General features: G+C 43.7%; 1 protein-coding gene across 1 annotated transcript in view; it reads right to left on the reverse strand.

The window, feature by feature from the left end:
• The window catches only part of MYRF (myelin regulatory factor), a 131921-nt gene that overhangs the window by 33494 nt on the left and 71295 nt on the right, over window positions 1-27132 (reverse strand). The window contains exons 5-10 of the mRNA XM_056851053.1: window positions 20473-20773; window positions 17416-17588; window positions 16915-17038; window positions 2015-2210; window positions 987-1063; window positions 274-384 (exon numbers count right to left, since the gene is read on the reverse strand). Coding sequence (XP_056707031.1) covers window positions 274-384; window positions 987-1063; window positions 2015-2210; window positions 16915-17038; window positions 17416-17588; window positions 20473-20773 — 982 coding nt within the window. The remainder of the gene's footprint in view (window positions 1-273; window positions 385-986; window positions 1064-2014; window positions 2211-16914; window positions 17039-17415; window positions 17589-20472; window positions 20774-27132) is intronic.

Below are 27132 nucleotides of genomic sequence, written 5' to 3' on the forward strand. Positions count from 1 at the left end.
TCTGACGAGATCAGGCTAGCCTGGGTCATCCAGGTCAGGGCAATGCAAGATACAAAGTGCTATTTTTAAACAAAGTGTATATTCTAGCCAATGCAGAATGTCATAAGCATTTAAAAGTACCTCTTGTGAAGACAGAGAAACCTCACACAGGCAACAGCACTGTGAAAGAATATGCAGATTTCTGCACAAAAAAGTTCACTATCAGCAACAAGCAAGTATAAATTCACTTCAATCACAGACTGGAGAGAGGGTGACAAGCTCATTGGTCCTTACCTCTGATCAGGATTGGGCTTGCCTTTCTTCCGCATGTTATTGGCTGTGGTCTCACTGAAATGCAGTCGCCCTACGGTGACCTTTGTAACCTGCTCTGGAGGCAAATTGACCCTGAAGAGGAGGGGAAAACAGAAGGCACTGAGGATCCCCGTCTGTCAAAGAGAGACTGTCATTCTGACAGTAACCAAGATGCCTACCGATCCAGGGACCCTGAGCGCTTCATGATGGAGAGGGAACCACCACTCCAGAAAAGGGGTCCAATGCCAGCGAATGTTAACTATTTCTAAGGTCCCAGTGAAACCAACAGGACTTATCCCCGTTTCACGAAGCCAGAGAGAAGCTTCAGATGTTATATCCCCATGTAGCGTGCTTAAATGTGCAGTCATTTCTGTTTTCAGCAGTTAGTGCAGGAAGGTAAGGTTTCTGCAGTGAACATACTGAAAACTGTCCTCTCCAGATGTGACGTGCATGTGAAGTGATCCCACATTCAGCCTGATGGACAGGAGTTGTCATGTCCAAACTACCTTTGCTTGTACCTACCGTTCTCCAGATCACACACAAAGATGGGGGTAGGGAAGAAAAGCCTGCAAGTGTGCGTTACTACAAATATTCTGCTCCTTTCCCCATAAGTAGTCCTTGGAAGGCATCTTCTGCCTCCCCATCATTAACCCTTGATACTCTCTCCTTCACAACGAAGACCAAGCAATACTCACATGACAGGATTAAAGGGCCTCTTGCTGCGGTCGGATTGTGACTGTTCTATGTTGATGGACTGGTTCAGGGCCTCCAGCTGTTAAAAAAATAAAAGATCCGAGCTCAGTTAACAGGTACCTCCTCAAGATCCATCTCCAAGCAGTACTGCAGTTAGATGATTAGATACCTTGGTGACTGGCACAGGGCACACACCCTCCTCTCTTCTTCAGCTGTAAATCTGGGAGGAGATGAGTCGGGGAAGCAGGAATTTTACACATTGCCCAAAGTCTCATTATGAGGAAGATATCTCAACTATTTTAAGACATCAAAGCAGCCACCAAGAGGATTGGATCAGAAGTGTGGTGATTGAATTAAATTGAGGGATTTAAACCCTCCCACTATTCCTCCCATGAAATCATACACCCCTTGAGGCTGCTATTAGCCACACACTGGGTACAAAAAAAAGGAGCTAAGTACCTGTTTTACTTCTCCATTGTGGCTAATGTCAGTGGGTGGGTGGATGGGGGTGGGGGAAAGGGAGTTATTTCCACTGAGGCAGCACAAGGCAGAAGATTTAACTGCCCCCTTCCTAGAGCATTGCCAAGTATGGCCTCCCCACAGTGACTATGAAGTCTTAAAAAATGCCAAGGGATACAGCATAGATCTCCCAGTAGTCTTTCCCAGAAAGAAGCATGTGTATGTAAGAAGATAATAAGATGGCTAAGTGCCAGAAAACTAAAGCTCAGTCTAGACATGGAGAGTTACACCCTTCTAAATCAACTGAACAAATGGGCTTCAAAGGGTGTGACTCTGATCAGGAGTGTGCCAGCAGTCATCTGTATATTGTTCTATTCATTCTGGTTCAAACAACAAAACCACATGCTTACACAGATGTACATACTCCCCAATAGTTCACCATAAACCCTATAGGTTCACGATGGTGTATACATGACAACATCAGCAGACGCAATCACCAGCATCTATGAATCCTCCCACCAGTCTGCCATCGGCCTCTTCAATTTCCACAGGTGTCCTGGCCCAAACTTGCCTTCACACCATGTAGTTTCAGGTAGAAGCACTCGAGTGGTTTCAAGCCCTCCGGAGTTTTGACATACTTGGCATCACCAATCATGCCAATGTAGACCGTAACCTGGAAGTGATTCTTCTTTTGGCACACAAAAGCATCGTCACCCACGGAGAAGTTAAAGCCTTTATCTGCATCCACCCGATACGTGGGCATTGGTCTGTGGAACCAAGGAAGGATTAAGACAAGAAAGAAGACATTGGGCAAAAGGAAGAGTGAGCCAGAAATCTAATTCATGATATGAACCTGGTGTCAACACAGCAATTTGCTTATGGATACTCCCCTTCCAGAATCAGAAGATGCACAGGCAACATCTCCTGTCATCAGTAAATACAACGGTCTTATGAAAACTCAGTGTATTTCCCCCCCCCCTTGCACAACTGGCCAGCTGGAGATATGAAAGAAGCATTTCCAGCAAGCACTGTGAGAACTACTATTCTTCCCCCCCCCCCCCCCCTCAGTCTTTGATGCCTGATTCTGGAAACATTGCAGCACTACTTCTGGGTCCAAGCATCCTGTCACTCCAGGAAGGCATTTTTGTCCCTTGATGCCTTTGCACCCAGCTTAGAAGCAGCTGAATTGCACAGAATGATGCAAGTGGATGGTTAAATGGAGGGATGTGGAATGGCATGGTATAGCCCGATCTCGTCATATCTCAGAAACTAAGCTGGGTCAGTACTTGGAAGGGAGACCTCCACAGAAGACTCTGCAGAGGAAGGTAATGGCAAACCACCTCTGCTTAATCACTGGCCTTGAAAACCCTACCACAGGTCGCTACAAGTTGGCTGTGACTTGGCACTTTGTGTGTGTGTTAAGTGCCGTCAAGTCGCTTCCGACTCATGGTGACCCTATGAATGAAAGTCCTCCAAAATGTCCTATCTTTGACAGCCTTGCTCAGATCCTGCAAATTGAAGGCCGTGGCTTCCTTTATTGAGTCAATCCATCTTATGGCACTTTACACACACAAAAATGGAAAAGGATCTTATGGCACTTTACACACACAAAAATTGAATAAGCAAGTAGGACTTTATTATTACTATTCCATATTTGCATTCTGCCCTTCCCTCACAGAGCTCAGGGTGGCATACATGGAGGAGAGGACACCGATGTAAGCTGCTTTGGGTCCCCTTCGAGGGGAAAGGCAGAGTATAAATAAAGTAAATAGTTTGTCCCAGCATTTATCAATGAAATCAGATGGCAACACTTGTTCCAGAACAGGGAGGAAAATGTTCCATATGTAATCACCAGAACTAGCAGGGGTGTCAAAATCATTTGTTATGAGGGCCAGATATGACATAAATGGCACTTGATCGGACTGGGCAATGTGTACCATAAAATTTAACACCAGGTGTTGGAGATACAAACTTTATAGATGACACAGGCAAAGCCAATTAATGATATTATTTTTTACTTAAAAGACAAATATGCTTTAAACATATTGTCGAAGGCTTTCACGGTCAGAGTTCATCGGTTCTTGTAGGTTATCCGGGCTGTGTGACCGTGGTCTTGGTATTTTCTTTCCTGACGTTTCGCCCGCAGCTGTGGCAGGCATCTTCAGAGGAGTAACACTGAAGGACAGTGTCTCTCAGTGTCAAGTGTGTAGGAAGAGTAATATATAGTCAGAAAGGGGTTGGGTTGTAACAGCGGCGAGAGTAGTTCTGGCATCACTTTGGAAAACTAATAAGATCCCAACACTTCAAATATGGTTAGACAAGTCCCTAGAATATATTACAATGGCACAATAAACAGAATACATGAAAGATAATACACGAGAGAATCATGAGAGATGGAAATCCTTTTATGAATATATTAAAAGCACCAGACAAAAGAGCTAGTCAAATCGAATTACTACTATGTTAAGAAAATATGGAAGACGGTATTATAAAGAAGGGTAGAGATTGTTAGTTACCAACAAAATGATATGTAAATAATATTATTTTCCCTATTTTTTCCCTTTGTATATCTACTTATTAATGAAATAATAAAAAATATGCAATAAAAAAAAGTACCACTCTGAGTATCACTCTGTGTTAGCTCTCTGCCTCACACTCTATGAAGAAGTGACAATGGGCGAAAACACACGGACGCTTTAGCCTCCTTTCTTCCCTGTTCCAGCCAGGATTCAGCCAGGATCGAACGCACGTGCGTTCGATCCTGGCTGAATCCTGGCTGGAACAGGGAAGAAAGGAGGCTAAAGCGTCCGTGCGTTTTCGCCCAATGTTTCAGTTAGAAAAGAGCAAGAGTCCAGTAGCACCTTAAAGACTAACAAAAATATTTTCTGGCCATACTACTGCAGACAGACTAACACAGCTACCCACTGCGAATGTTTCAGTTAATATGAGAAAAGTAGTAGGAACTTCTTAAGAAAATGTTGTTTATTTAAAGGACTTTATAAACTTCTATTCAATACAGTTTTCTTCCATTTTAATACGTGTGCTGTTCATATTCCTCCGGCATAGCTTTTGGCTGTTTTGAACTCTGCTGCTTTATACAGATGGAATATCCTGCACCAAATGAGTGCTTGGATATTGCCCCACATAAGGGATTGGATTAATTTCCATCCTCCCCTGCTTTATACAGGTGGAATATCCTGCACCAAATGAGTGCTTGGATATTGCCCCACATAAGGGATTGGATTAATTTCCATCCTCCCCTGATTTATACAGGTGGAATATCCTGCACCAAATGAGTGCTTGGATATTGCCCCACATAAGGGATTGGGTTAATTTCCATTCCCCCCCCCCATAAGCTGCCTCAGCTGGCTTGAGAGCTGGATTCGGCCCCCGGGGTCTTATGTTTGACACCCCTGATCTAGAGTGTCCAATTTACCCTATCTCATCCCAGTTTCAGCCCAATACTGGATCCTTTGCCACAACCCTGATTTTAATCAGAGCCACCATCAATTGCTCCTCGGGAGCTTCCAGCACTCCCCCCACCCCACTATTACTTTGTCCAGAGAATATGAACTCCAAAATACAAAGCAGCGGCTCAGGACGTACACACAAAAGCAACATATGCAGCAGCTGTGGAGGTTTAATCTATCTCCTTAATGGACTCATTGCCATGGGAACAGTGAAAATATGTGGCCTTCCCAACATGTCTCCCTTTCTCCCACCTCCAGAGAAGTCTGCCCTGCTCTGCGGGTTGGGCCCCTCCGAGGGATGCTGCCTCTCAGACTGACGTGTCCGCATATAAATTGCAACAGGACAATGAAGGACGGGGTGCAAGATGAATTTTTGCCAAAGTCCATAGCCCTGCACAGTCAAGCATGTGCTGGAGTAAATTAAAAATAGGAAATATACTAAATAAAACTGCTTCTGTTGAAAAGGCCCATCTCTTTCATTCTTCGCTCCTTGTTCCCTGACTCAAGGTGCCTCTTGATCAAAGAGCCGAGTGCTTCCTTGGAGAAAGGCAGGTTTTAAAATGCCTTCAATAAAACAAAAAGTTAACGATAATCAAACAAACAGCTGAAGGAGCTCCCAAAGGACCACACACTTTCATGGAAATTCACCAGTATGCAGAGTTTTAGAAGCCAATACAGTTTTTTTTTTCCAGCTTCATTGGCAATAGGTTTTTGATAGTCTGGATCAATTCCAGTCTTAAACTAACATTCAGCAGGCACATTGTTTGTTGATAATTAAATGAGGGCTGTAACTTTATGAAAGAATATTTAATCAACTGATTGTATTGACATTCCCATTTAATCAACTAATTGTATGGACATTCAGCAGATCCCCAACACAATCCCTAGAATTTCTAGCTTAAAATATGTCTAAAAATATCTCTTTCTCCGAGACCCTGGCGAGCTACTGCCAATTTAAGTACACAGTACTGAGCTAGGGGGAGCAATGGTAATGTCAGATGTTCGATTAATTGATTAAATCCACACATGAGGGGAAAACAGAAACAATACTCCTTTTTTGTTATTAGAGGATATCTGCCTTTGTTGCAACAGGCATCCTCTTTCACTCCCCCACCTCTCATCTTTCATGACAGCATCTTCTGCCATTATTACCAGGGGCTTTATTTAAAATATTTTATTAAAAATTAATGAAATATTTTATTAAAAATTAATGAAGCTGCTGCCCAGTTAATTATAGGAGTTGATTACGATGTGGTTTCTAAATTCAATGGGTTTACTTGATGAAGTACTGCAATCCTACTTTACACCCATATGCTTGGGAAAGGTTGTTGAGAGGAAGGATCAATCCAAGGGCTTCATCAAGCAATAGGAGGGTGGGAGTGAAGGGGTGGAGGGAGGGATGGTGGAAGAAGACAAGTCACTGGCAACAAGAGGGGCAGGCAGGAAGAGTCCAGCACTTGCAAGATCCAGTGCTGGTTTGTATGTGTTTGTCCAGAGAGATGACTAGAATAGACTTTAAATACTTTACTTCAGGCAGAACAAACTGAAGGCTGGCCGTGGGCATGTTGATTATCTTCCTAAGAGTCCTCCTAAGACACGCCAGAGTGGATGTGTGTCGTCAGTACATCCGTGGCAGGCTCTGTAAGGAGCCACTTAGTTCTTCCTCATAGCAAAAGGGGAACCCTGAGCTGCCAGAGATGTGCCCTGAACAAAAACCAGATGGTGGTCACATAACAAGCTACCTTCTCCGAAAAGTATGAGAGGAATTTCTCTCCCCCTCGCACCCCTTTTCCTCACATTTTTGGTCTGTCATTTTGCTATTCATTTCTTTCTCTCCAGCCTATGCTACTCAAACAGCAAACTATTCCCCTCTACCACTGAAAGAGCAGGCAGACACACTTCCTTCCTCATCATTTCTCTTCAGGCCTGACTATGTGGTGCGTGGCTTCTGTATTCCACTGTGATTATATCAGATCTGCCACTCAAGAATAGAAATTAAAGGAGAGAAAGAAATTACAGGAGAGGGAAAGCATCCTCAAACAAATGGGAGCCCCTCAAAGATGTTCTGGTTAATGTCTGCTCAGGCTGATAGTTGACAAACACATATCTTAAAACAGAAAAAAAAATCTCGCACCCATTTGTTGCCAAATTCATCACAGCTAAACATAGAGATTTTTTGACTGGCCTGTAAAGTCTTTTCCTATCTGTGCAATCTGTTTCCAACACACATCAAAATTCTACTTAAACATGGAAACAACCATCTCAGTCTAAGACCTCTGAGTATGTTCCCCAGATGGTTCTGGTCTGGGATATTTGTTGAAACAATCTACCAGTTCCTAGGCCCATTTATATACTCTGCTTGCAACACTCAACAGGTCTCTTTGCTGCAATTAAAATCTGATCTGCTGATAACAGTAAACTAGTTAACAGTAAACATGCAACAAAGCTCTAAAATTTTAAAATGAAAAGCAAGTCTTAGGAATCTGCAATTTTGAGCAGAAGAGCAATGTGGGGTGGGGAGCTTGTCTAACCCTTTCCCTGTTGGCTGTTTTTCTGTTCAAAACAGTTTTTCTGTTCTGCTTCCTGCAACTGTGATGTTCCAGATGCATAACCACATACAAGTTGAACCTCACAGAAAGAAAAGCAAAGGTGGCAAGCTGAAGAAAAAAAATGATGGAGAGGAAAGAGTTATGCACCCGTTCCCCAATCTCAATCACAGTCTCTTGAGACTGATTTTAATGTATAAACAAGTCAGGTCTTCCTGAAGGGACTGTCTTGATCCCATCCTTTGACTAGGATGCCATCAGTAACACTACCTAAAATGTATACCTAATAAGAAGACAGAAATCACGACACTGCACCTCATCAAGAAAAATAACCAATACTCTATAAATTGACCCAAAAGCATCCCACTAATGAGAACTCTCACAGAAAATATCTACAAGCCAAAAGATATCAGACTTTGGCACCATCTGGTGAAAACCAGAAGCCTAAACAGGAACCGTGAATATTTACCTAACACGCAACAGGCACAAACTACAAGAGCCTTGTGCCAAACTGGTACAACCCTCTCCTGTCCTGTGTACCAGAATTACAAAGTCTGGCCAGAAACAGGGGGACATTAGTGGTCTCTCCATACCTGTGCTATCCGGCTCCCAGGTTTGTGTGGGATTTGCTGACATTCAGTTTCCAAAGAAAAAGGTTGTTGGAAACCATCTTCTAACCCTTCAGAATATAAAACATTGGTCTTCAGAACCAAAAAAGCCCATCAAACTGTCTCACAATTTAATCCTTTCAGGTCAGCACACTATTCCTTGACCCGGCTAGGCAAGGATAGCCCAATCTCATCAGATCTTGGAAGCTAAGCAGGGTCAGCCCTGGTCAGTATTTGGATGGAAGACCATTAAGGAACACCAGTGTCACTATGCAGACACAGGCAATGACAAACCACCTCTGTTAGTGGCTTCTAGGAACATGTAATCCATGGTCCTTTCTCTCAAGGGTAATCCTATGAACCAATGACTCTTTGGAAGACAGAGGAACTAGGCTCAGGACAACAGACACCACCAACATTTCCAGATACATGACACCTCTCACATATCATACTCTATGTTTTGTCCTATAGAAAATGTTGTGGTCCCAGGCAGATATACAGTTCTTTGAAAGGTAAGATGATGCGCCTATATTTTACATCTCTGTGGTACTATACAAAGCATACCCCAGGATTTGTGCAAAAGTGAAAGGTCTCATAAATTTAAAATGTGACAAATTTTGCCCAAACCTGAATACAAATTCTACAAACAAACAAAAAACTTGGTTAGTGGGTACAATCTTATTGTGTATGTATGCAAATTCTGTGGTTTAGGCATCTCCAGTCTGCATTTTTCAATGCTACAACGTAGCATTGTAGCAATTTGCAATGCTACAACGTAGGTCACTAATGCCTCAGTTCTCAGCAAAATGTGTAGTTTGGTGTACCATTTAATTCTTATGAAATTAGGGCCATTCCCATGGCAATTCTGAATGCTTTATTTTGTATTCATTTCAGCCGTAATGGAGATGCTTCCAGCATTGTAACCTGTTGCTTGTGAACACACAGCATGATTCTTATTGGAGCAAGGCTTTTTTTAAAATCAAGTTAATCACCCAACAGATGTTGATGATGATTTTGCAGGATTTCATTTTACTGTGAACAGAGGATGTTGCTAAATGAACTCCACCTACAGCTGGAACAACCCCATGTAACATTCCAGGCCGATAGCTGTGTTGAAAATTAATCAAGACATATGTTAGTCATCCACTGCTGAACCAGAATGATTCTAAACAAAATTTATAGCTGATCCTCTCAACAAAGAGAGCCCACCCTTAGAACTCTGCTTCGCAATGAAACAGGTCACTGGCTGAAAATAACCAGCAGGTATTGTAATTATCTACAGCAAGGGTTTAACAAGTTATTTTGAGAGAAGGGGCTGACTCGTTCCTTCTCTCTTCCCCTCTTCCTCTCATATAGCTGAACAAAATGCACAGTAGGACACCTTGTTGTGCATTGCCAGACATTTAAATCATATCACTGGTTGTCAGCAGAGGCAGTACATAGTACAATATTACATGTTCCATGCTCAGCTAGACATTACAAGGAAGAAGCAGTGGCAGGTCCATGTATCCTGGATTAGTCAGACCCTGAGCAGTATGCTTCTGATTGGAAAAGGGAAATTCCTTGGGCATCCCTGACCCCACATGAACCTGCTCAATTACTGAAATCATCTTCAGAGGCCCTGCACTCCATGCCCTTGACTTCAGAGGTACAGTGGATGGCTACTGGAGACAGTGCCTTTTTGTTTTGTCATCTCATCTTTCCCTCCCTTTGCCTGGCACCTGTCCTTTTGATGGTTAAGCATCAGTCGAAACTGCATTTTCCCAGGATGCTGTTGACACTTAATTTAGGTGTTTTAATGCCCCAAGTTTTGTTAATGCAGCTCATTTATGGCTCATAAATGTTTTTACTGATCCAGAGTTTACTGCTTCTATTATTTATGGCTAGCAGGGTTGTTAATTACTTATGTACTTGGATGCCAGAATTTTATGGGGTGGTTTGCACCATTTATTGGTGTTATATTGAAAGTCACCTCAAGAACTATGGCTGGAATAGCAGGACATTAATGTTTTAAACAAGTAAGCAAACAAATAAATGACAAGTCTGTGAACAGCTACGTTTTATAATTTTTGATAGACACTATTAATCTGTTTTCATCTTGGTGCATCCAGTGCAGTATGTATGATTATAGGTCACAGACCAGATAGCAAAATGGTCAAGCAAAACATGTCTAACCACACAGTTTAGGGTGACTGCCAAGGAATATTTCATTTTTAGGTTTCCTCTTAGTATCCCTCTTATGCTACTTGCTAGATAGACCAAGGGTGCTGCAGTGAGCCAACATCTCCATGACAGGGCACTGCGGTTTAGGATTTGCTGCTGTGTTGGCCCTGGAAAGGGGGAGATAAAGGGGAGGAAGAATGTGGTGATGTGTATTTTATTGTTCATTATGCCAGCTGGTCTGAATCTGAATATAGTCCACCAGCTTTATTTATCTCTCTGCAGACAGGTCATGAAAAGATAACAGCCCACTCTCCTTTTGCTCTAAAATAAACTCTGGCCAGAGTATTTCAGCAGAACAAGATGAAAGATCACCTTAGATAAGGGATTTATTTATTGTTTCAGTAGCTGGTCCAAAAGATCACTGGATCTAGTCTAGGGAGGGTGACTCAAACTTCCCCCATCCCCTTCTGCAGCCAGCAGAAATAACTGAAATAAAGTCAGTTTGCATAGATCTGAAGCACCTCCTGCAAAAGGGACAGACCAAACCGTTGTCAAATACAGCGTGCTTTGTTCCCATGAAAAACCAAAACTACATCAAGATTGACAGGGATAAATCGCGGCCATGAAAAAACATTTAAATCGTGTGTTTTTTTTTAGTCCATGGCAAGACAGAAGCAAAATCTACCGTGAAAAATGCTCCAAAGTCAGGCTGGCGAGCCCCTGAAATACTCTAAAGTGACTCCACTACAAAGGTGCTATTACTAGGCCAGTTCCATGTGTGATAATGGAAACAACTGCCCTTATCAAACATTATTTCAATGTGTGTAAGGGAGGTGGGAGGGGAATCACGCAGACTGTTCTGTTCCTGACCTCCAAGTGTTGATTAATAATTCAGAGCATTTGTAGGGAGCTCTCCACACAATCAATAACCCTAAAAAAAGTTTTGTGAACAGTTTCCATTCAGACCTTCAAATCAACACGTGGAGTTGGGGAGCAGAGGCTGCGTATAAAATCCCACTCTCGTGTAACAAGAAGTAACATGTCATGACCCCAGCGAGGTGCAAAACCTGATTCTTTTTGCTTATAAATGTGGAAGAGGCAGTTGTTGGGCCATTTTTCTCAATACTCCCAACATGCTCTCTGACTCTCTGCACCTCAGCATTATCGTTGTTGAAGCAGTCCGACGCCTCCATCCTCGTTATCCCCCAGGGTGGGAAAAATGAATCTCATCCATCTCCACTATTTATTTAAAAGAAAAAGAAGAGCTGAGTGCAAAGCAAGCAGCATCTAAGGTAGGTTTTTCAAAACTCCCATCCTAAGAAATTCATGCTTCATTCTGATCTTGCTCTATTTCCTAACTTCCTTGACAGCGGAGAAATGTTCGGAAGAAGCGCTGAACACACTTGCTCTAAATACTTTTCTCAAATAGCTGTTCTGACTGTATGTGACCACCAGAGGCTGCTCTTGTAAAGATGGCATGTTGCTCAGGCAAGGGGCAGAGTTTTATTCTTGCCTGTAAGAACAAGGGAGAATTCCAATAAGAGAGGAAGTACTCAGAATGGTTTAAACCGCCCAAGTGGAGTGGGAGGTGCTGAAAGAGAAGTCATCCCAAGCTCCTTCCACACACATGTTTTATTTTATTTTTTTAAAGTTTGGCCACCTTGGGCTATACTTAAAAGTATTTTAAGCAGGCTCAAAAATAGACAGCTCTCATCACAATAAGGCTGTGCACAGATGTATGTTCCTTGAGTGACGAACCTGCTGGGTGGGAAAATGTATTTACTAGTCTTTGTGCATATGTTCACATTTCCCTACAGGACTGACACCTTCAGGAGGAAGCCAGCTCTTAAGGTTTCTGCTAGCCATGGAGAGTGCTGATTGGCTGATGCCTGCAATATCACTGGGCAAATCCTAAACAGAATTACACCCTTCTATGATCAATGGATGGCCCAGGCTAGCCTGATCTCATCAGATCTCAGAAGCTAAGCAGGGTCAGCCCTGGTTAGTATTTGGATGGGAGACCACCAAAGAATACCAGGGTTGCTGTGCAGAGGAAGGCACTGGCAAACCACCTCTGTTAGTCTCTTGCCATGAAAACCCCAAAAGGGGTCGCCATAAGTCGGCTGCGACTTGAAGTCACTTTACACACACACATGATCAATAAAGTCAGTGGGCTTAAATGGGTATAACTCTGCTTAGGATGGCCCTGTAAGGATGGTGCTGCTGCAGTCGCTTGTTTGTGGCTTCCTAGAGACACCTGGTTGGCCACTGTGTGAACAAATTGCTGGACTTGATGGGCCTTGGTCTGATCCAGCAGGGCCTTTTTTATGTTCTTATGTTCCCCCATGCATGGAGCATTTAAAAAAACAGTTACAAATAAGGTGCTGAATAAACATTCAAGTGATGGAGTGTTCATGCTGTGCTTTTAAAGGGTTTCCCCCCTTTCAAGAATGCCTGCTTAAAGCAGAGAGTAAGGAAAGAACACTGAATCCATATTGCCTTTGCTGATTGGAACATTTGTTCCACAGGTAGTGAGGTGGGGGGAGGAGGAAAAAGGACATCAAGCCTTCAAGATACTTCTGTTATCAGCCTAAATTCAAAAGCAGCAACCAGGAAGGAACAAAGACTCTGTACCTAAGCTTACTGCATGGAAACCAGACAATTTAATCATGCAACTTTCATTCCTAATTGTCAGCGCCACACAAGTAATTTGCAATTTAAACTTAGGGGCAATTTTTTTCTGTACTCAAGTTTAAAAATGCAAAAGTGATAAAGCCCTTCAAGATTTTTATGACGAAAATCTTGATGGCCTGCTGCGTTTTGTTGACTTTCCCGGAGCGTCTTGATGATACCTGACCAATACAAATGAGCTATGGTACAAACCTGAAGCATCAAAATGTACTCTATTTGCCAGGGAAACGCCTTCCAAATCTACCCTGCCTTCCCAACACGAAGTGAACCAATAGTAAAGATGGAAGACTTACAAACCTTCTTGCCAAGTACTGCAGTTAGGGTTGATGCCCAAGTCCCATTATTTTCAAGTGAAGTTACTTCCACAAACCTGCTTGGGATAGAAGCCTTATGGATGAGCAGATGGGCTCATTATGAACATTTTGGAAGCCAAATGGAGTGACAGTACAGGTTTTCTCACTATAAGCAGGACTCGAGATTTGTTAGCTACAGTCTTGCTATTGGCTATTTGATAGAATGTAAACAGATTATCTCCTGAGAATCCTGATTCTCATTTTGATTTACCCATCTCGATTTGCAATTGCTCAAAGGAGTTTGTGAGTCTTCAAACGACAAAAAAGGAAGCCAGAGGCATATTCAGACAAGGAAAGTGGGCTTAAAGTATTTAATTAATTAGAATATTAGATTAGGCCTTTGGTCCACCTAGCCCAATATTACTGACTCTAGCAACTGGACTCTTAAGTTTTCTTGCTACTGAAATCTGTGTAACTGGAGAGGGGTGGGATTGCAACTGGGACCTTATGAATGCAAAACATATGCTTACTGCTGAGCTATGGACCCTTTTTTTAATACAACCAACTTTTACATTTGAAGCTTCAATCTTAACATACCTTGGAACACCATTTAAAACTCAAGTTGACTGGATTCCTCAATGAGCTAATGCTATGCCAAATTTTGTTTATACTCACAGCCAAGTTTTCCTGAGCTAATGCGGCTTTAATTTCCCTTTATTCATTTTTACTGGATGAACCTTTTTTTTAAATCAAAAGTTTCATGCTTGAATTGAAAGAGCCATTGGGCAGACAGAAAAATATTGTCAAAGCTATTTTAATTTCACCTTCTAAGAAATATTTTTGCCTCTGTGGTTTTGTACAGCTAAGAGCACCACTGATCTCAAAATAAGAGTTCTCTGCAAAATTTCCTGCAGCTGTATTGTTACTGTCAAATGCACAAATTTAAAGCAGGCATCTTAAAAGTTTGGAGCTATAAAATGTTGGTGGGGGGTTGCCTAATCTGAGGCCAACAAGTCTCAAAAGGCCAGTATAAGATGTTTTGAAATAATCAGTGGAGTTATGCAGAAAGTCACAGAAAGGGTCCATGGTCAGCTGGGTAAACAGTAATGATTCCAAGCTGGTGGAATTAAATAATAAAATAATGTCTAGAAGATCTAATAGAAAGATTTACTTCTAACCTGCAACCATTATATTTTGATGCTAGAGTTCGTCATAAAATTACTTAGTGGATAAAGATCCAAAAATAACAATAGTGGTGATTTTTGCCATAGTTGCCTCCAATGTCAGGCTAAAACAAATAAAAACTGTACAGGGTAAATGACTTTTAAATCTATCATCTTTGCATTATTAAAGATTAACGTAAATAATTTTAAATAACTATTTAAATACATTTAAATAACATTAAATTCATGTTTACTACTAGACACTACTCAGTGACCAGATGACAACATTGCATACCGTGATTAAACTTCCACGGACCTTTTTCTTACACAGAGGAAACTGTTACTAAAACTTTACACATTTGAAAATTTCAGACTGCTCTGGCCTTTGGCTAGTGCACTAAATAAATATTCTACTCCCATTACAGATCCTGAAGGACCTCAGATAAACTTTTTTCGGCAAGACCTTGAGAAAGCGGCTGTGGACACTGGGAATCCTGGGCCGTGCAAAGGCAGCCTCCCTCTCATGCCACAGCTGGCCTTAGTGCATCACTGGCTCTTTTCTTCCACATCGGTCTCATGAAGCCAGATAATAATCTCATTTTATTTGCTATCACAGGCAACAAGGGCCCTTCCCCATCTCTCAAAGCAGGGCCAAATAGAAGATGTACGCTGTATAGAAATCAAGGGGTGGGGAGCATTCTTGAGAGGAGGCTGTTCCTGGAATCTGTCCGGCTGCTTGCCAGTTCTCTATCACCTTTCTGGAATGTGGGGAGGATCTACAGTGGTTTCATCTCGAACATTCGTCTCTCTCACCCCATGAGCTGCGTTCACTCACTTCTCCCTGCCTTTTGCTCTCACCTCCTGTGGCCCTCCTTTGTCTAGTCCCAGCTGCCCCTTGACCAACTGCCTCTCCGCTCCTTGATTCTCCCTCAATCCCTATCCACTTATATGCCCAGTTGCCCACTTCCCCCTCAACAGCATCTGGGCCTTTTGCTTTTCTTATGTATCTTTGCCTAGGCTCTCTTTATGTGTAAATTCCTCTTTACTTTTCTCTATTGTTGTTGATTCCAAAGACTTACCCATCCTTGTTTTGCTCACGCCCACTATACCCCCACAGCTAACCTTTGTTTCATATGCCTTGTCTCCTTGCCTTTTCCTCACCGTTCTTCTTCTCAGTGTCTTTCCCCCTCCTTTTCTACCTGACATGCCCTTTTCTAGAGCCTCCATTCATTTCCCCTATGAACCTCATTTCTAGCACTTTTATGGTAACAATTGCTGTTCTCAGACTCAGAGAAGAGTCTGTGGGGGTGCCCAAAGAGCCAGGTCACCCTCTCTCTTCCTGCAGTGACTTCTAAACTTGCAGCCTAAAACTGCCAAGTGACTCTGAGGATGAAAATGATACATGCATGCACTCACATTTCTCCCTGATTGTTACATTCCTTGGATATTCTTCTTCCTAAGCCTAATTTTCCTCATCTTTGTTGCTAACCTGATTCAGCGCTGATTAAAGAATCCTGACATAATAGATTTCTTTTTAAGAGAGAGTAGCAATGCTGGGGACTCACATCCATTTAACTACCAGAAATCAAATTACTTGCCAGCTTCTTGGAGGAGAGGTGCCTTTGCTTAACCACCCTTTTCCCATTAGAATTTGTTGATTTGTTGTATATTGCCTTCATGATTGTGGTAGAAAGGCAGGGTATACATGTATGTATGACAAACATTAATTTCAGGTGCCTGTAAGTAAGCAACATATCTAATTCTAAACATGGCCCAACTGCAGATACCAAAATCTATGAATTAGGGCCATGTAGAGAGAAAACATATATTTTTACAAACTTGGGGGAATGCCCAGGTTTGCAGAAAAATCTGCAATTAAAAAAACACACGGGGGGGGGGGTAAATTTCCACCAAACAGAACAGCATTCTCTGAGTTTGCACGACCATGTGCCCATCAGCTGTGGTATGTATGAGACAGAGTAGGTGGAGGGAAGCCAGCATTGCTACCCGAGCAACATAGGCAGAGGAGGCAGTGGTGCTGCAGGTGGACAGGGAGAAACTGGGAGCCCGCACCCTCCTCCCACCACCACTATCTCTCCTCTACAAACAGAAGAGCAGGAGTCACTACTGCTGCCCCCCTTGTGAGCCAGTTTGGCAGCTGGGGGAGGGAGGAGCAGCAGTGATGCAGACAGTTGGCTGGTGGGTGAGTGGCTGGCCTGGTGGGAAAGTGAGGGAGGGAAAGGAAGGGATCCCCCCACGCATGTCACCGGTCAGCACTTCTAGATATTATTAGTCTGTAGTTGTTGTAGTAGTAAATATTATTGAATGTATGATTGCATGTGATGAGGTGGTTTAATCCCAAACTTGTGAGGCTGTTCCTGCCTTTCACCTAAACTAACCTCTAATTTCTTCAGGGGAAAACACGGATCTGAGAGCAGTGCCTCTCCTAAGTGAAGGGAAACCTGGCAAAGCACCATCCTCTCAGCTGGAGTGGATAGGAGGTTGCCTGTAGCCACAAGGATGTCATCTATACTCACAGCTCCTTGTAGTTAGAGTCGTACAGAATAGACCACTTGTTCTGCTGATGTGGCTGCCATTTTATAGACTGGTAGTTGGGATCTAGGTAAGAGCCGTTCAAACTGTCGTTGTCCTGAATCAGACCTGTGACAATGGGAAAAGGATATGTTTAAGTGTGCCCCAAAACCAACACATGCTTGTCCTGCTGTTGTAAGAAAGTTATTTATTCCTCCTGCCTTAGCAGAGTTCCCTTGCCATGGGATATTCCCATAAACTCTAATCATTTTGAAACATTTCTAACTTAGGAACAGGGACTTTTTCTTTTTTCTCTGTGTTTGTGATTGCTTCTTCTCACTGTCAGTTTGGTACAACAGAAAATTCTCCCCCAGGACACACTGCCATTCTGCTAATTCCATCCTAGCATTTCCCTGCCCATGCTGGGGAACTTCTCCCTTTTTGGAATGTGAACAATATCTGGATAATGATAATACTATGAGGAAGCAGGGGCAAAGACCACATACCTGGTGAGAGTGCCCCCTGCTGATGCCAGGGAGGTGTTTGGACTCTGTCAGGGTTGAGTGGCACAGACCCCGTACCCGGCTCCTGCTTTATCATCCCATTGAGCATCTGGGCATTAAGAGTACTTGGGGGAGACCCTGAATGCTTCCTCTTCTTGGCAGGGTGTACTTGAAGGCTGTGGGGACCAAAAGGATACACTGAGACAGAAGGAGGCTGGCAGGAGAACAATCCAGGACCACATTTCTTCATAAATGTGAGGGAAAGGGCCAAAGGATTGTAATGGGAACACAAGGAGAGCATCAACAGGATATCCGTATTTCTGTGGGCACATAGCAAGACACTGATGAGCTGCCGTTTGTTTAAGTTTGGGCCAAGAAGGGATGCTGGTTCCAACCAACCACAGACAATCTCATTCACTCTCCAGCCTCACCATCTCTACAAGGAATATCATAGTGTCATAGAGTCCTTAAGTTGGAAGCAGCCTGATAAGCCGTCTGTTCTAACCCCTTGGATGTATGCAGGGAATCTAAAACTAGCACATTCCTGACAGATGGCTGTCCAGCCTCTGTTTTAAGAGGGAGGGAGAAGACAGCCCACACCCAGACAATTGAACAGCTTTTACTGTTCAGAAGATTCTTATTGAGATGGATGCTTACATATTTGAATATCCCTCCATACAAAAACTTCTCTGCACACAGAAAGTAAGCACATCAGGGAGTAGGCTACACTATCCGTATAATCCTAGGAAGACTTACACTCTTCTAAATCTACAGAGGTCAATGGGCTTAGAATGGTGTCACTCTGCTTGCACTGTGGGACACTATTCTCAGACATCTGGTTTTCTATCAGTGGGGACATTTTGTACAGAGGAACATGTAATCATGTGAACCCAAATGAGAGATTTTTACTTGCATAGTCCTTTACAGGAAAAGCAGCTTCTGGCAATGGCAATATGGAGGGAAAAAAACCCCACACACAAAACGAACAAACTACTTTTCCCTACATTAGTTTCCAAATACATATTTGAAGCACAGAAGTGGTAAATGGGGAATAAGTTAAACATTCATGATCAGAGCTCTTGTTTCACACTACTCCATCTCAAAGTTGTGTATTTGGGGGGGGGGCTATCAGAAGTTTGTTACATGTATGTGTAAACAACATCTAGTTCAGCTCTGAATAATTAATATCAAAAACAATTAAATGGGTCTATGAAATCAGCATGCAAGCCAACAGCACAAATCTCTTTGCTTTAGAAAAGGGGAAAAGCAGTATTTGATGTGTGGGTAAGATTATTACACTTACGAGATATTTAAAAAGCAAACACAAGGGTGCTCTTAAAATACACATTTTTTTTTTTTGGTAATTCAATCTTGAATATACCCTAACAGCAAGCTTTAAGTCTTTCTGAAAACATTGCCTTTCCCCTGGCTCCATCTCCACAACGAAGTCTGAACTGGTAGCTATTTGTCCTGGCCTTACCATGCCACCCAACAGTGGCACTCTGGTGACCACTGTATAAAATGATGTGGGGAGGGGGGAATATAGGGAGTCTGGAACATCGTAGTTTACCACAGCAGACTGGATGTGCCCTCCCCTGATCACCCTAGCAAGAGAAATTCTGCCCTGCCACAGAAAGCATCAGCTGAGGTCAAATTTCTTGACTCTGGCAGAGAATAAAAGGAGTCACATGGGATACCACTGGGAGGAGGAATTCCAGGGGAAGGGAGAAGAACTGAGCTATCTTGGTTCAACACAAATGGACAGTGCAATGGATGGTGTGTATGTGTGTGTGTGAAGTGAGTCTTCAGCTTGAGTCTTTGTATGTTCAAAAATGAGTACCCTGATCTGGATAGCATGGGCTGGTCTGATCTTGTCAGATTTCAGAAGCTAAGCTGGGCCAGTCCCGATTAGGATTGGGATGGGAGAGTATCAAGGAAATCCGGAATTGCTACACGGAGGCCGGCAGTGGCAAATGACCTCTGAATGTCTCTTGCATCGAGAACCCTACGGAGTCACCATAAGTCAGCTATGACTTGAAGGCAAAGAAGTACCCATGTAGATATGTGTTATTAAAAAATATAAAGCAATTGATGGTTTCATTTTCCTGGTATTGTCATTTGCTGCTCCATATTTTTACCCCCCTTGTTGGTGGAAAGGGCTGTGTGTTTTCAAGGCAAGAGATGGAGGTGGTTTGCCAGTGCCTTCCTCTGCATAGCAACCCTGGACTTCCTTGGTAGTCTCCCATCAAGTACTAACCAGGGCTGAGCCTACTTAGCTTCTGAGGTCTGATAGCCTGGGCTATCAAGGTCAGGATTTGTTACCTTCCTTACTGGCAGCTTTTACCATAAAATTGAACATGAAGTACTTTCAATTGTGTTAACTCTGGATACCATTACTCCACTGAATGAATTAATCCAACAAAACTTCTTACATACCCCAGGGCACTTAAGGCAATTTATTGCATGAACCAAAGGGGAGGGTAGCAGAAATAAGAAAGCAGGGATGAAGACACAATTTGATCTTGCGTGCTTCTCTGAAGCACCGATTGTAGCTGTCTATTATGAGAAAATTGCTTCTGCAATCAGGATACTCTTTCAGAAAGGTTAGATATTTAGATGAAGAAAAGAAAAAAAAACCAGCCTCCTAGAGAAAAAAAGGAGGACAAAGTCTACTTAGACAGATAGAATCTTTGCGTGAAAACACAACAGTGAAACATATACAATTCTGCACTGTGGTTTTGCATTCTCATCTTCAGAACCGCAACACTTATTTGTCCAATTGTCACTGTGCTCACCCCTGTACCAAAATTGGTTCTAGCACATGACCATAACCTCCTGTCCTATTTTTATCAGGCAGCACGCTCACCCTTTACCTTCTTACTGTAACATGAAGCAAACCCTTCAAACTGAAGCAAGACATCAGCATTTTACTACCACTCAGGACCATGTCCATTATCAGAAGCACCAAAGGAGGAAAGCAACCATCAGGAACACTGGGGTTCAAACAGGTAGTGCTTCCACCCTCTTTCTATTCCGTCTCTCCTTGGCCCAGGGACTCACTCTGTTCCATGCTGCTGCAGAAGCTGGTGAAGCATCTGTGATTGCTGGGCATGGTGCAGATCCCCTGGTGACATGCCCTGTCCAATAGTGAACTGTGGCATCAATGGCTCCGCCTTCATGTACATGTCCCGCTGCATGCTGGGATAGTGGTGGCTGTGTTGCTGCTGGTGTGGGTGAGGTGGTGGCCCCTGGAGGAGGGATGGTGGAGGTGGTGGGGGTGGAGGTGGAGGATGCTCCAGCCGGGAAGGAGGAGTCATGTGGCACATATTCTCAGGAGTCATGGTTCGAAGGAGGTGCGGATCTAAAAGACAAAAGAGTGGATCAGTTTGGAGCACACACACACAAATCATCCCCATCTTTATTAATATTCCCATTTTTTAAAGTTAGTAAAACTAACTACTAATTAGTACTAGTTAACTAGTTATTAGTTAACTAATTACTAGTTTGCTAGTTAGTAAAACTAACTACTAATAAAGTTAGTAAAACTAACTTTAAACTAGTTGCCCCAGAGCAGCTTGAGAGTTTCAAACTGATGCAGCCAGATTCCTTTTTTTTTTTTTAATTAAAAACAGGGTTCTTGCAAGGAGAGTCCCTTGGAGCCACACTGAAAATTTGGGGGCTCTACCTGCAAAAATGCCCCCCAGGATCCGCAGAAAGCCCCATAGGCTATATTGGACCCAATTTTTTCGAGAAACCTGGAAAAAAGCCACATTTGCCAGTTTGGGAATTCGGCTTATTTCGGGTTTACCAAAAAAATTGGGACCAATAAACTCGAACCCGATTTTTTTTATTATTTTATTATTATTATTATTATTTTGCACAGCCCTATCTGGGCCCCAGTGGCTGCCCAAGATCTTCCCCTGGCATGTGCCACTGACCTGGTTTTCCCAAAATCTGGAGAGGCTTTTGTCTTCCTCTACCAGTTCAACCACTGCCACCACTGGGCCTTTGCAGCCAGATTAACCAGAAGTGGAACCAGTCATATATAGGAAGTAGTATACCAACATAATGAGTAGGAGAGGGGAGAGGACTTCCCTGCATCCCAAGAGGATATGAAGACCAAAAGAAGTGTTGACAGGGCAGTCAGTAAGACAACAGGATCTCAAGCAGACAGCAATTAGCTAAAGGAGCTTCAGGAGTGGCAACTAAGAGGTATCAGGTGTTCCATTTCCCCCATTGAGAAGATGAGATTTGGAGGCACACACAGAGTCCAGAAACAAGGAATCCCAGTGTGAGATCAACATCTTTGGTCCTTCAAGCAACATGGAGTCAGTGACCTAAGGACACAGTTGAAGGCTCTCCCCAGTGAACTCTGGTTTAATGCAGCCAGGGATCAGATACGTTTCTTTTCTCCCTTAGGGACTTGGTGTGTTCAGCTGAAAAGCCCTAAGAATGGAGCTGTAGTCTCCAAGGACCCTCTTAATCAACAATAGTAGAAAAGAGTCCAGTAGCACCTTAAAGACTAACAAAGTTTCTGGCAGGGTATGAGCTTTCGTTACAATTGTAACAATACATTAGCAGCCTTTCCGAAAGTCCAGGGGGAATGGTGTGTCCACCTGTCATGTGCTCCTATCCAATGAACCTTCAACTGCTGCCTGTCTCCCAACATATTTGCATCGCCAGTCCACCATCTTTTGTTTGATTCAGATTAATATTTAACTGGATTTTCAGTTCCTTTGTATAGTTTTCATTTGTTTATTATTCCTGTAGAACATTCAGACTACCGGGTAGCAGGTAGAAGAAGAAGAGTTGGTTTTTATATGCTGACTTTCTGTGCCACTTAAGGGAGAATCAAACCGGCTCACAATCACCTTCCCTTCCCCTCCCCACAACAGACACCCTGTGAGGTAGGTGAGGCTGAGAGAGAGAGAGTGACTTGCCCAAGGTCACCCAGCTGGCTTCGTGTGTAGGAGTGGGGAAACAAATCCAGTTCACCAGATTAGCCTCCGCCGCTCATGTGGAGAAGTGGGGAATCAAACCCGGTTCTCTAGATCAGAGTCCACCGCTCCAAACCACCACACCACGCTGGTAGATAAATAAATATGTAAGTATCTCCTTCCATTCCAGGCTCACAATGAAATGCCTGACAGGCCCTGTTGGGATAGGATGGAGTTTGCCAGAGTCCAAGCTGAGCTCCTCCAGATCTTTTTCCTTTATGGAGTCAAAAACTTTTCCATTCTTTAGACTTATCTCATGTAGCATCTCTGTAATATGAATTTGAAAAACAAAGGCAACCCCAAGATTCTGGTTGAAGAGACTGCCAAGGATATTAGTAGGCATTTGTATAGATGAGTGTATAAAGCAGAAAGGCTCCTAAAGTCTCTTAAGCCTGCCCTGGCAGATCCATCTTCTGGTCTGAAGCACTGAGAGGCTTCTCTTCTTTTTTTATGTATCAGTGGGGAGAAGATGGGTCTTGCCTTATCAGCAGACAGCTTGTTGATCCCACCCCCACACTGCAAGAGCAGCTCTCTGTCCTCACGCAAATGTCAAAGGGCATCCCACATTGTATAGACAGCATGAACGTGACCTCAAAACACACAAAGGTCATTTAGGATCCATGGGGTTAGAAATAAATAGATCACAATAGCCATGCGGTTGTTACAGTGAGAGCAAATCTGGCTTCATTCAACTAACAAAAAAGACTTCTGGCTAAGCCACACATGGACAAATTTTTCACCTTCTTTCCTAACAAATGATAGAATGATACTGAAGTATAATTGCAAAAGGTACTCAGAAATGGATTGTGAAATAACACATTTTCGAAAGCTCTGTGGTCGAAGACGTTAACAAAGGCAAAGCCCAGAAAGTATAGGTTTAGGTACTCTTGCACGGGGACACAGTTCTCTGTTGTGCTGGAAAGAGGAGTTACACGAATCTGATCTTTAAAATTCCTCTGAGAAAGACTTTTGAAATGTGTTAGAGATTTACAACACATTTTAGACTGGGGGAGAAAGAGAATTTCATTAAATTTTTAATTGCACCTTTTTTTGCTGAACTCTGAATAGGCAAAAAAAAATTGCAATTTACACAAAGACTGAGTGGAACAGAGACCCATTTGCAGCCAATCTCCCTGCCTTGGTGTGTCTGAAATATAAACATGTTTGCAATATGAGATATGCAGAGCCAAATCTGTGCTTCGTTTCATAGTCTTCTTGTGTGTAAGACATTTCAAGGACTTGAGAGAGTTGCTTTTGATTTCAACCACAAAAACTAATTACATCACATTTGGGGACTAAAAGCGAGACCCCGGCAAACCGTCTTAGGTTTTCCTGCAGAAGAGATGGCATGAAGCATATAAGTCTACAGGACACACAAAGATTTTACATTTCAGGGAACAGGCTGCAGGGCATTCATGAAAGCCCTTGACTCAAGTTCACAAGCCTCCTTAGCACAACAAAACTGACCTTTACTTAACTTTGAAGTTTGATTTCAAGTTAATAATGGATACAGAGGGCTCTGCTCTGTCAGTGTGTGTGTGGGAGGGGGGAGGAGCTCTTTCATTAGCTCCGCTTTGTAGCACTCCTAAACACAAACTGAACCTATACAAGGTATAGTAAGTAGATGCTCTGAACATGCAAAATGAGACAAAGCTGCTTCCAAACATCCACTGTTTTCCAGATTCTGTGACAGGCGGCCAGCATGCATATTCAGACGGCCAACGGCCCTTCATCCACATGCTCAGGTAGGGCTGTTGATTCGGTTCGGCCCAAACTGAAAATCAGCTGAATTTCCCTTGTTTCGGCGGTTTTTAGTTCGGGACGAACCGAACTCAAAAATGGCAGGCAACCGGGGGAGCCGAATTCAGCGAGTTCGGGAGTTCACGAATAAATCCGGCAAATTCGGGGCGTCAGTAAGCAGCATAACCGTCAGTAAGCAGCATTCTCCTCCACCGGCCAATCGGTGGCCAAGCTGGGTCTCCTTCTGGCCAATCAGTCAGGATTGAATACTGGAGGAATCAGCTGATGTGCGGCCCGGCCAGGGAGAGAGAGAGAGAGGGAAATCCTCCTGTGTGTGTGTGTGGGGGGGGGGGTGCTTGTGCACATTTGCTCCTTTCCGTGGCTGCAGGGGGTGCATTTTTGAGGGTACAGACCCCAAACTTTCAGTGGAGATTCAGACAAGCCTTCTTAAGAGACCACCCAAGTTTTGTAAACATTGGGTCAGGGGGTCCCGAGATATGGGCTCCCCCCTTTTTCTTTCCATGGCTGCAGGGGGCGCATTTTTGGTGGTACAGACCCCAAACTTTCAACAGAGCTTCAGATGAGCCTTCTTAAGAGACCCCCCCAAGTTTTGTAAACATTGGGTCAGGGCCCCCCGAGATATGGGCTCCACCCCTTTTTCCTCTCCCCCCTTTTCCATTTCCGTGGCTGCAGAGGGCGCTTTTTGGGGGGTGCAGCCCCCAAACTTTCAGCATAGCTTCAGACAATCCTTCTTAAGAGACCACCCAAGTTTTGTAAAGATGGGTTCAGTGGGGGCAGAAATATCGGCTCCCCCCTTTTCTCTTTCTGTGGCTGCAGGGGGCGCATTTTTGGGTGTGCCGACCCCAAACTTTCAGTGGAGCTTCAGACAAGGCTTCTTAAGAGACCACCCAAGTTTTGTAAACATTGGGTCAGGGGCCCCCGAGATATGGGCTTTCCCCTTTTCCCTATTGGGATGAATGGATCACCCTCGAGAGGTGCATACATATGGATCTCATATTGGATACAAATGGAATCATATTGGATTACCCAGCCTCCCAGCCCCTCCTGATGGAACAGAAGACAGCCACAGTAAGACCCCTTTGGGGGCTTTAATCTATAATTTTTCCTTTCTGTGTGTGTGTGGGGGGGAAGCAGAGTCTGTGTGTGTGTGTGTGTGTGGAGGAAGCAGTTTCTTTGGGTGGGGGGGAACCAAAGGGGGCTTTTGCCGGTTCTGCCTGGGGTGTGTGTTCCCCCTCCAGTCTCTCTCTCCCTGGTTTGAGGAGGGGCTTCAGTTTTGTGTCTTCAGGTTTTCCCTCATTCATAAGATCAGTTAGGTTATTTTGATGCTTGCTCAAAACTGGTTTTCAAATGGTGACTTAAAGAATGCATCTGCCTGGTCCCAAGTCCAATGCAAAAGGAGAAATTCCACCCCTTCCTGCTCATTATGCATAGCTAGCTGCCTCTGTCCCTTTCCATGGTTTGCAAACTCCCAGGTGTCAGGTGTTGCTTTGCACTGTTGCAAAAGTGTTGCATTGCGTGCTTGTGTTGCTTTGCAGTTGTATTGCTTTGCAAATTTTTTCACACCTGCCCCGCCCTTGCTCTCAGCTGTTTGTCGGGGCTGGGAGCTTTGTGCATGGGCGGCAAGCTCTGCTCGGAGATACACATTAAGGGTGGGGGGACCCCTTTCGGGGCCCATATCTCAGCCCCCCCAACCCAATCTTTACAAAAATTGGGGGGTCTTTCAAGAAGCGTCCTTTGAAGCTCCTCTGAAAGTTTGGGACCTTTACCCCCAAAAATGCCCCCCCAGAGCCGTGGAAAGGCGCGGTTGTGTTTTTAATGGCTTTATTCGGCCGAATTTTTTTCCCGAACTTTGAATTCCCACCGAATTGCACGGACCCGAAGCGGGGGAGTTCGGACTTCGGCATATCCCGAATCTAAATGGGCCGAATTCAGCCGAATCCGAACTATACTGAATTTTTTTTAATTCAACAGCCCTATGCTCAGATGGGGGAGGAGGGAAGTCCCCATTCCCATCTCTGCTATTTCATGCGGAATAGAAGATCAGCAGTGCAGAGAGCTCCTGTTCCATCTACCAAGCAAGAGCAGCTCAACCCTCTCCTCCTTCGAAGGGCAACTTTAAGGCAGTACTTTCTTTTCCAAGGGCTGTCTTTCTGCTCAGCACCAAGAAGATGGAGGTTGGCTAGGTGCAAACAGAAGGTACTCAATGATTTACTTTGGACCATGTATTTATTTGCCCTGAACTAGATAGCCCATGCTAACCCAATCTTGTCACATCTCAGAAGCTAAGCAGGCTTGGCCCTGGTCAGTATTTGGATGGGAGACCACCAAGGAGTACCAGGGTTGCTACGCAGAGGCAGGCCATGGCAAACCACCTTGGAACATTTCTTTCCTTGAAAACCCTTCAGGGTTGCCATAAATTGGCTGTAACTTGACGGCAAACGAAGTATTCATATATATTATATCGAAGATGTTACAGTCTATGATCTGTTCCCCTCTCTTGCTTTAGAAAACTCTTTTTCACTTTTCCTTCCATGACCTGGATAGCCCTAGGCGAGCCTGATCTCATCAGATCTCAGAAGCTAAGGAGGGTCAGTCCTGGCTAGTCCCTGGAGACCTCCAAGGAATTACCAGGGTTGTGATATGGAGGCAAACAATGGCAAATCACCTCTGTTAGTCTCTTGCCTTGCAAACCCTTCTACCACTATAAATCAGCTGTGACTTGACGGCACACACACAAAACAAAAACCACATAGCTTCCACCCTGCAGCCTCATTTTCCCTGGTGATGAAGAGATGCATTAAGGCATTTGTAGTATAAGCAGACTTCTCCTGCTCAGCCACATTAATGGTATCACCATCAGAGACTGGGAAAATACTCAATTGTAGGAGCTCTGGGTATAGGGAATGGCAGCCTTAAGTTGTTAGCTCCTGGGGGATAAGGGGCAATTAATAATCCTAGAAGC

This window comes from Euleptes europaea, chromosome 6 (genome assembly GCF_029931775.1).
Source record: "Euleptes europaea isolate rEulEur1 chromosome 6, rEulEur1.hap1, whole genome shotgun sequence".
NCBI lineage: Eukaryota > Metazoa > Chordata > Lepidosauria > Squamata > Sphaerodactylidae > Euleptes > Euleptes europaea.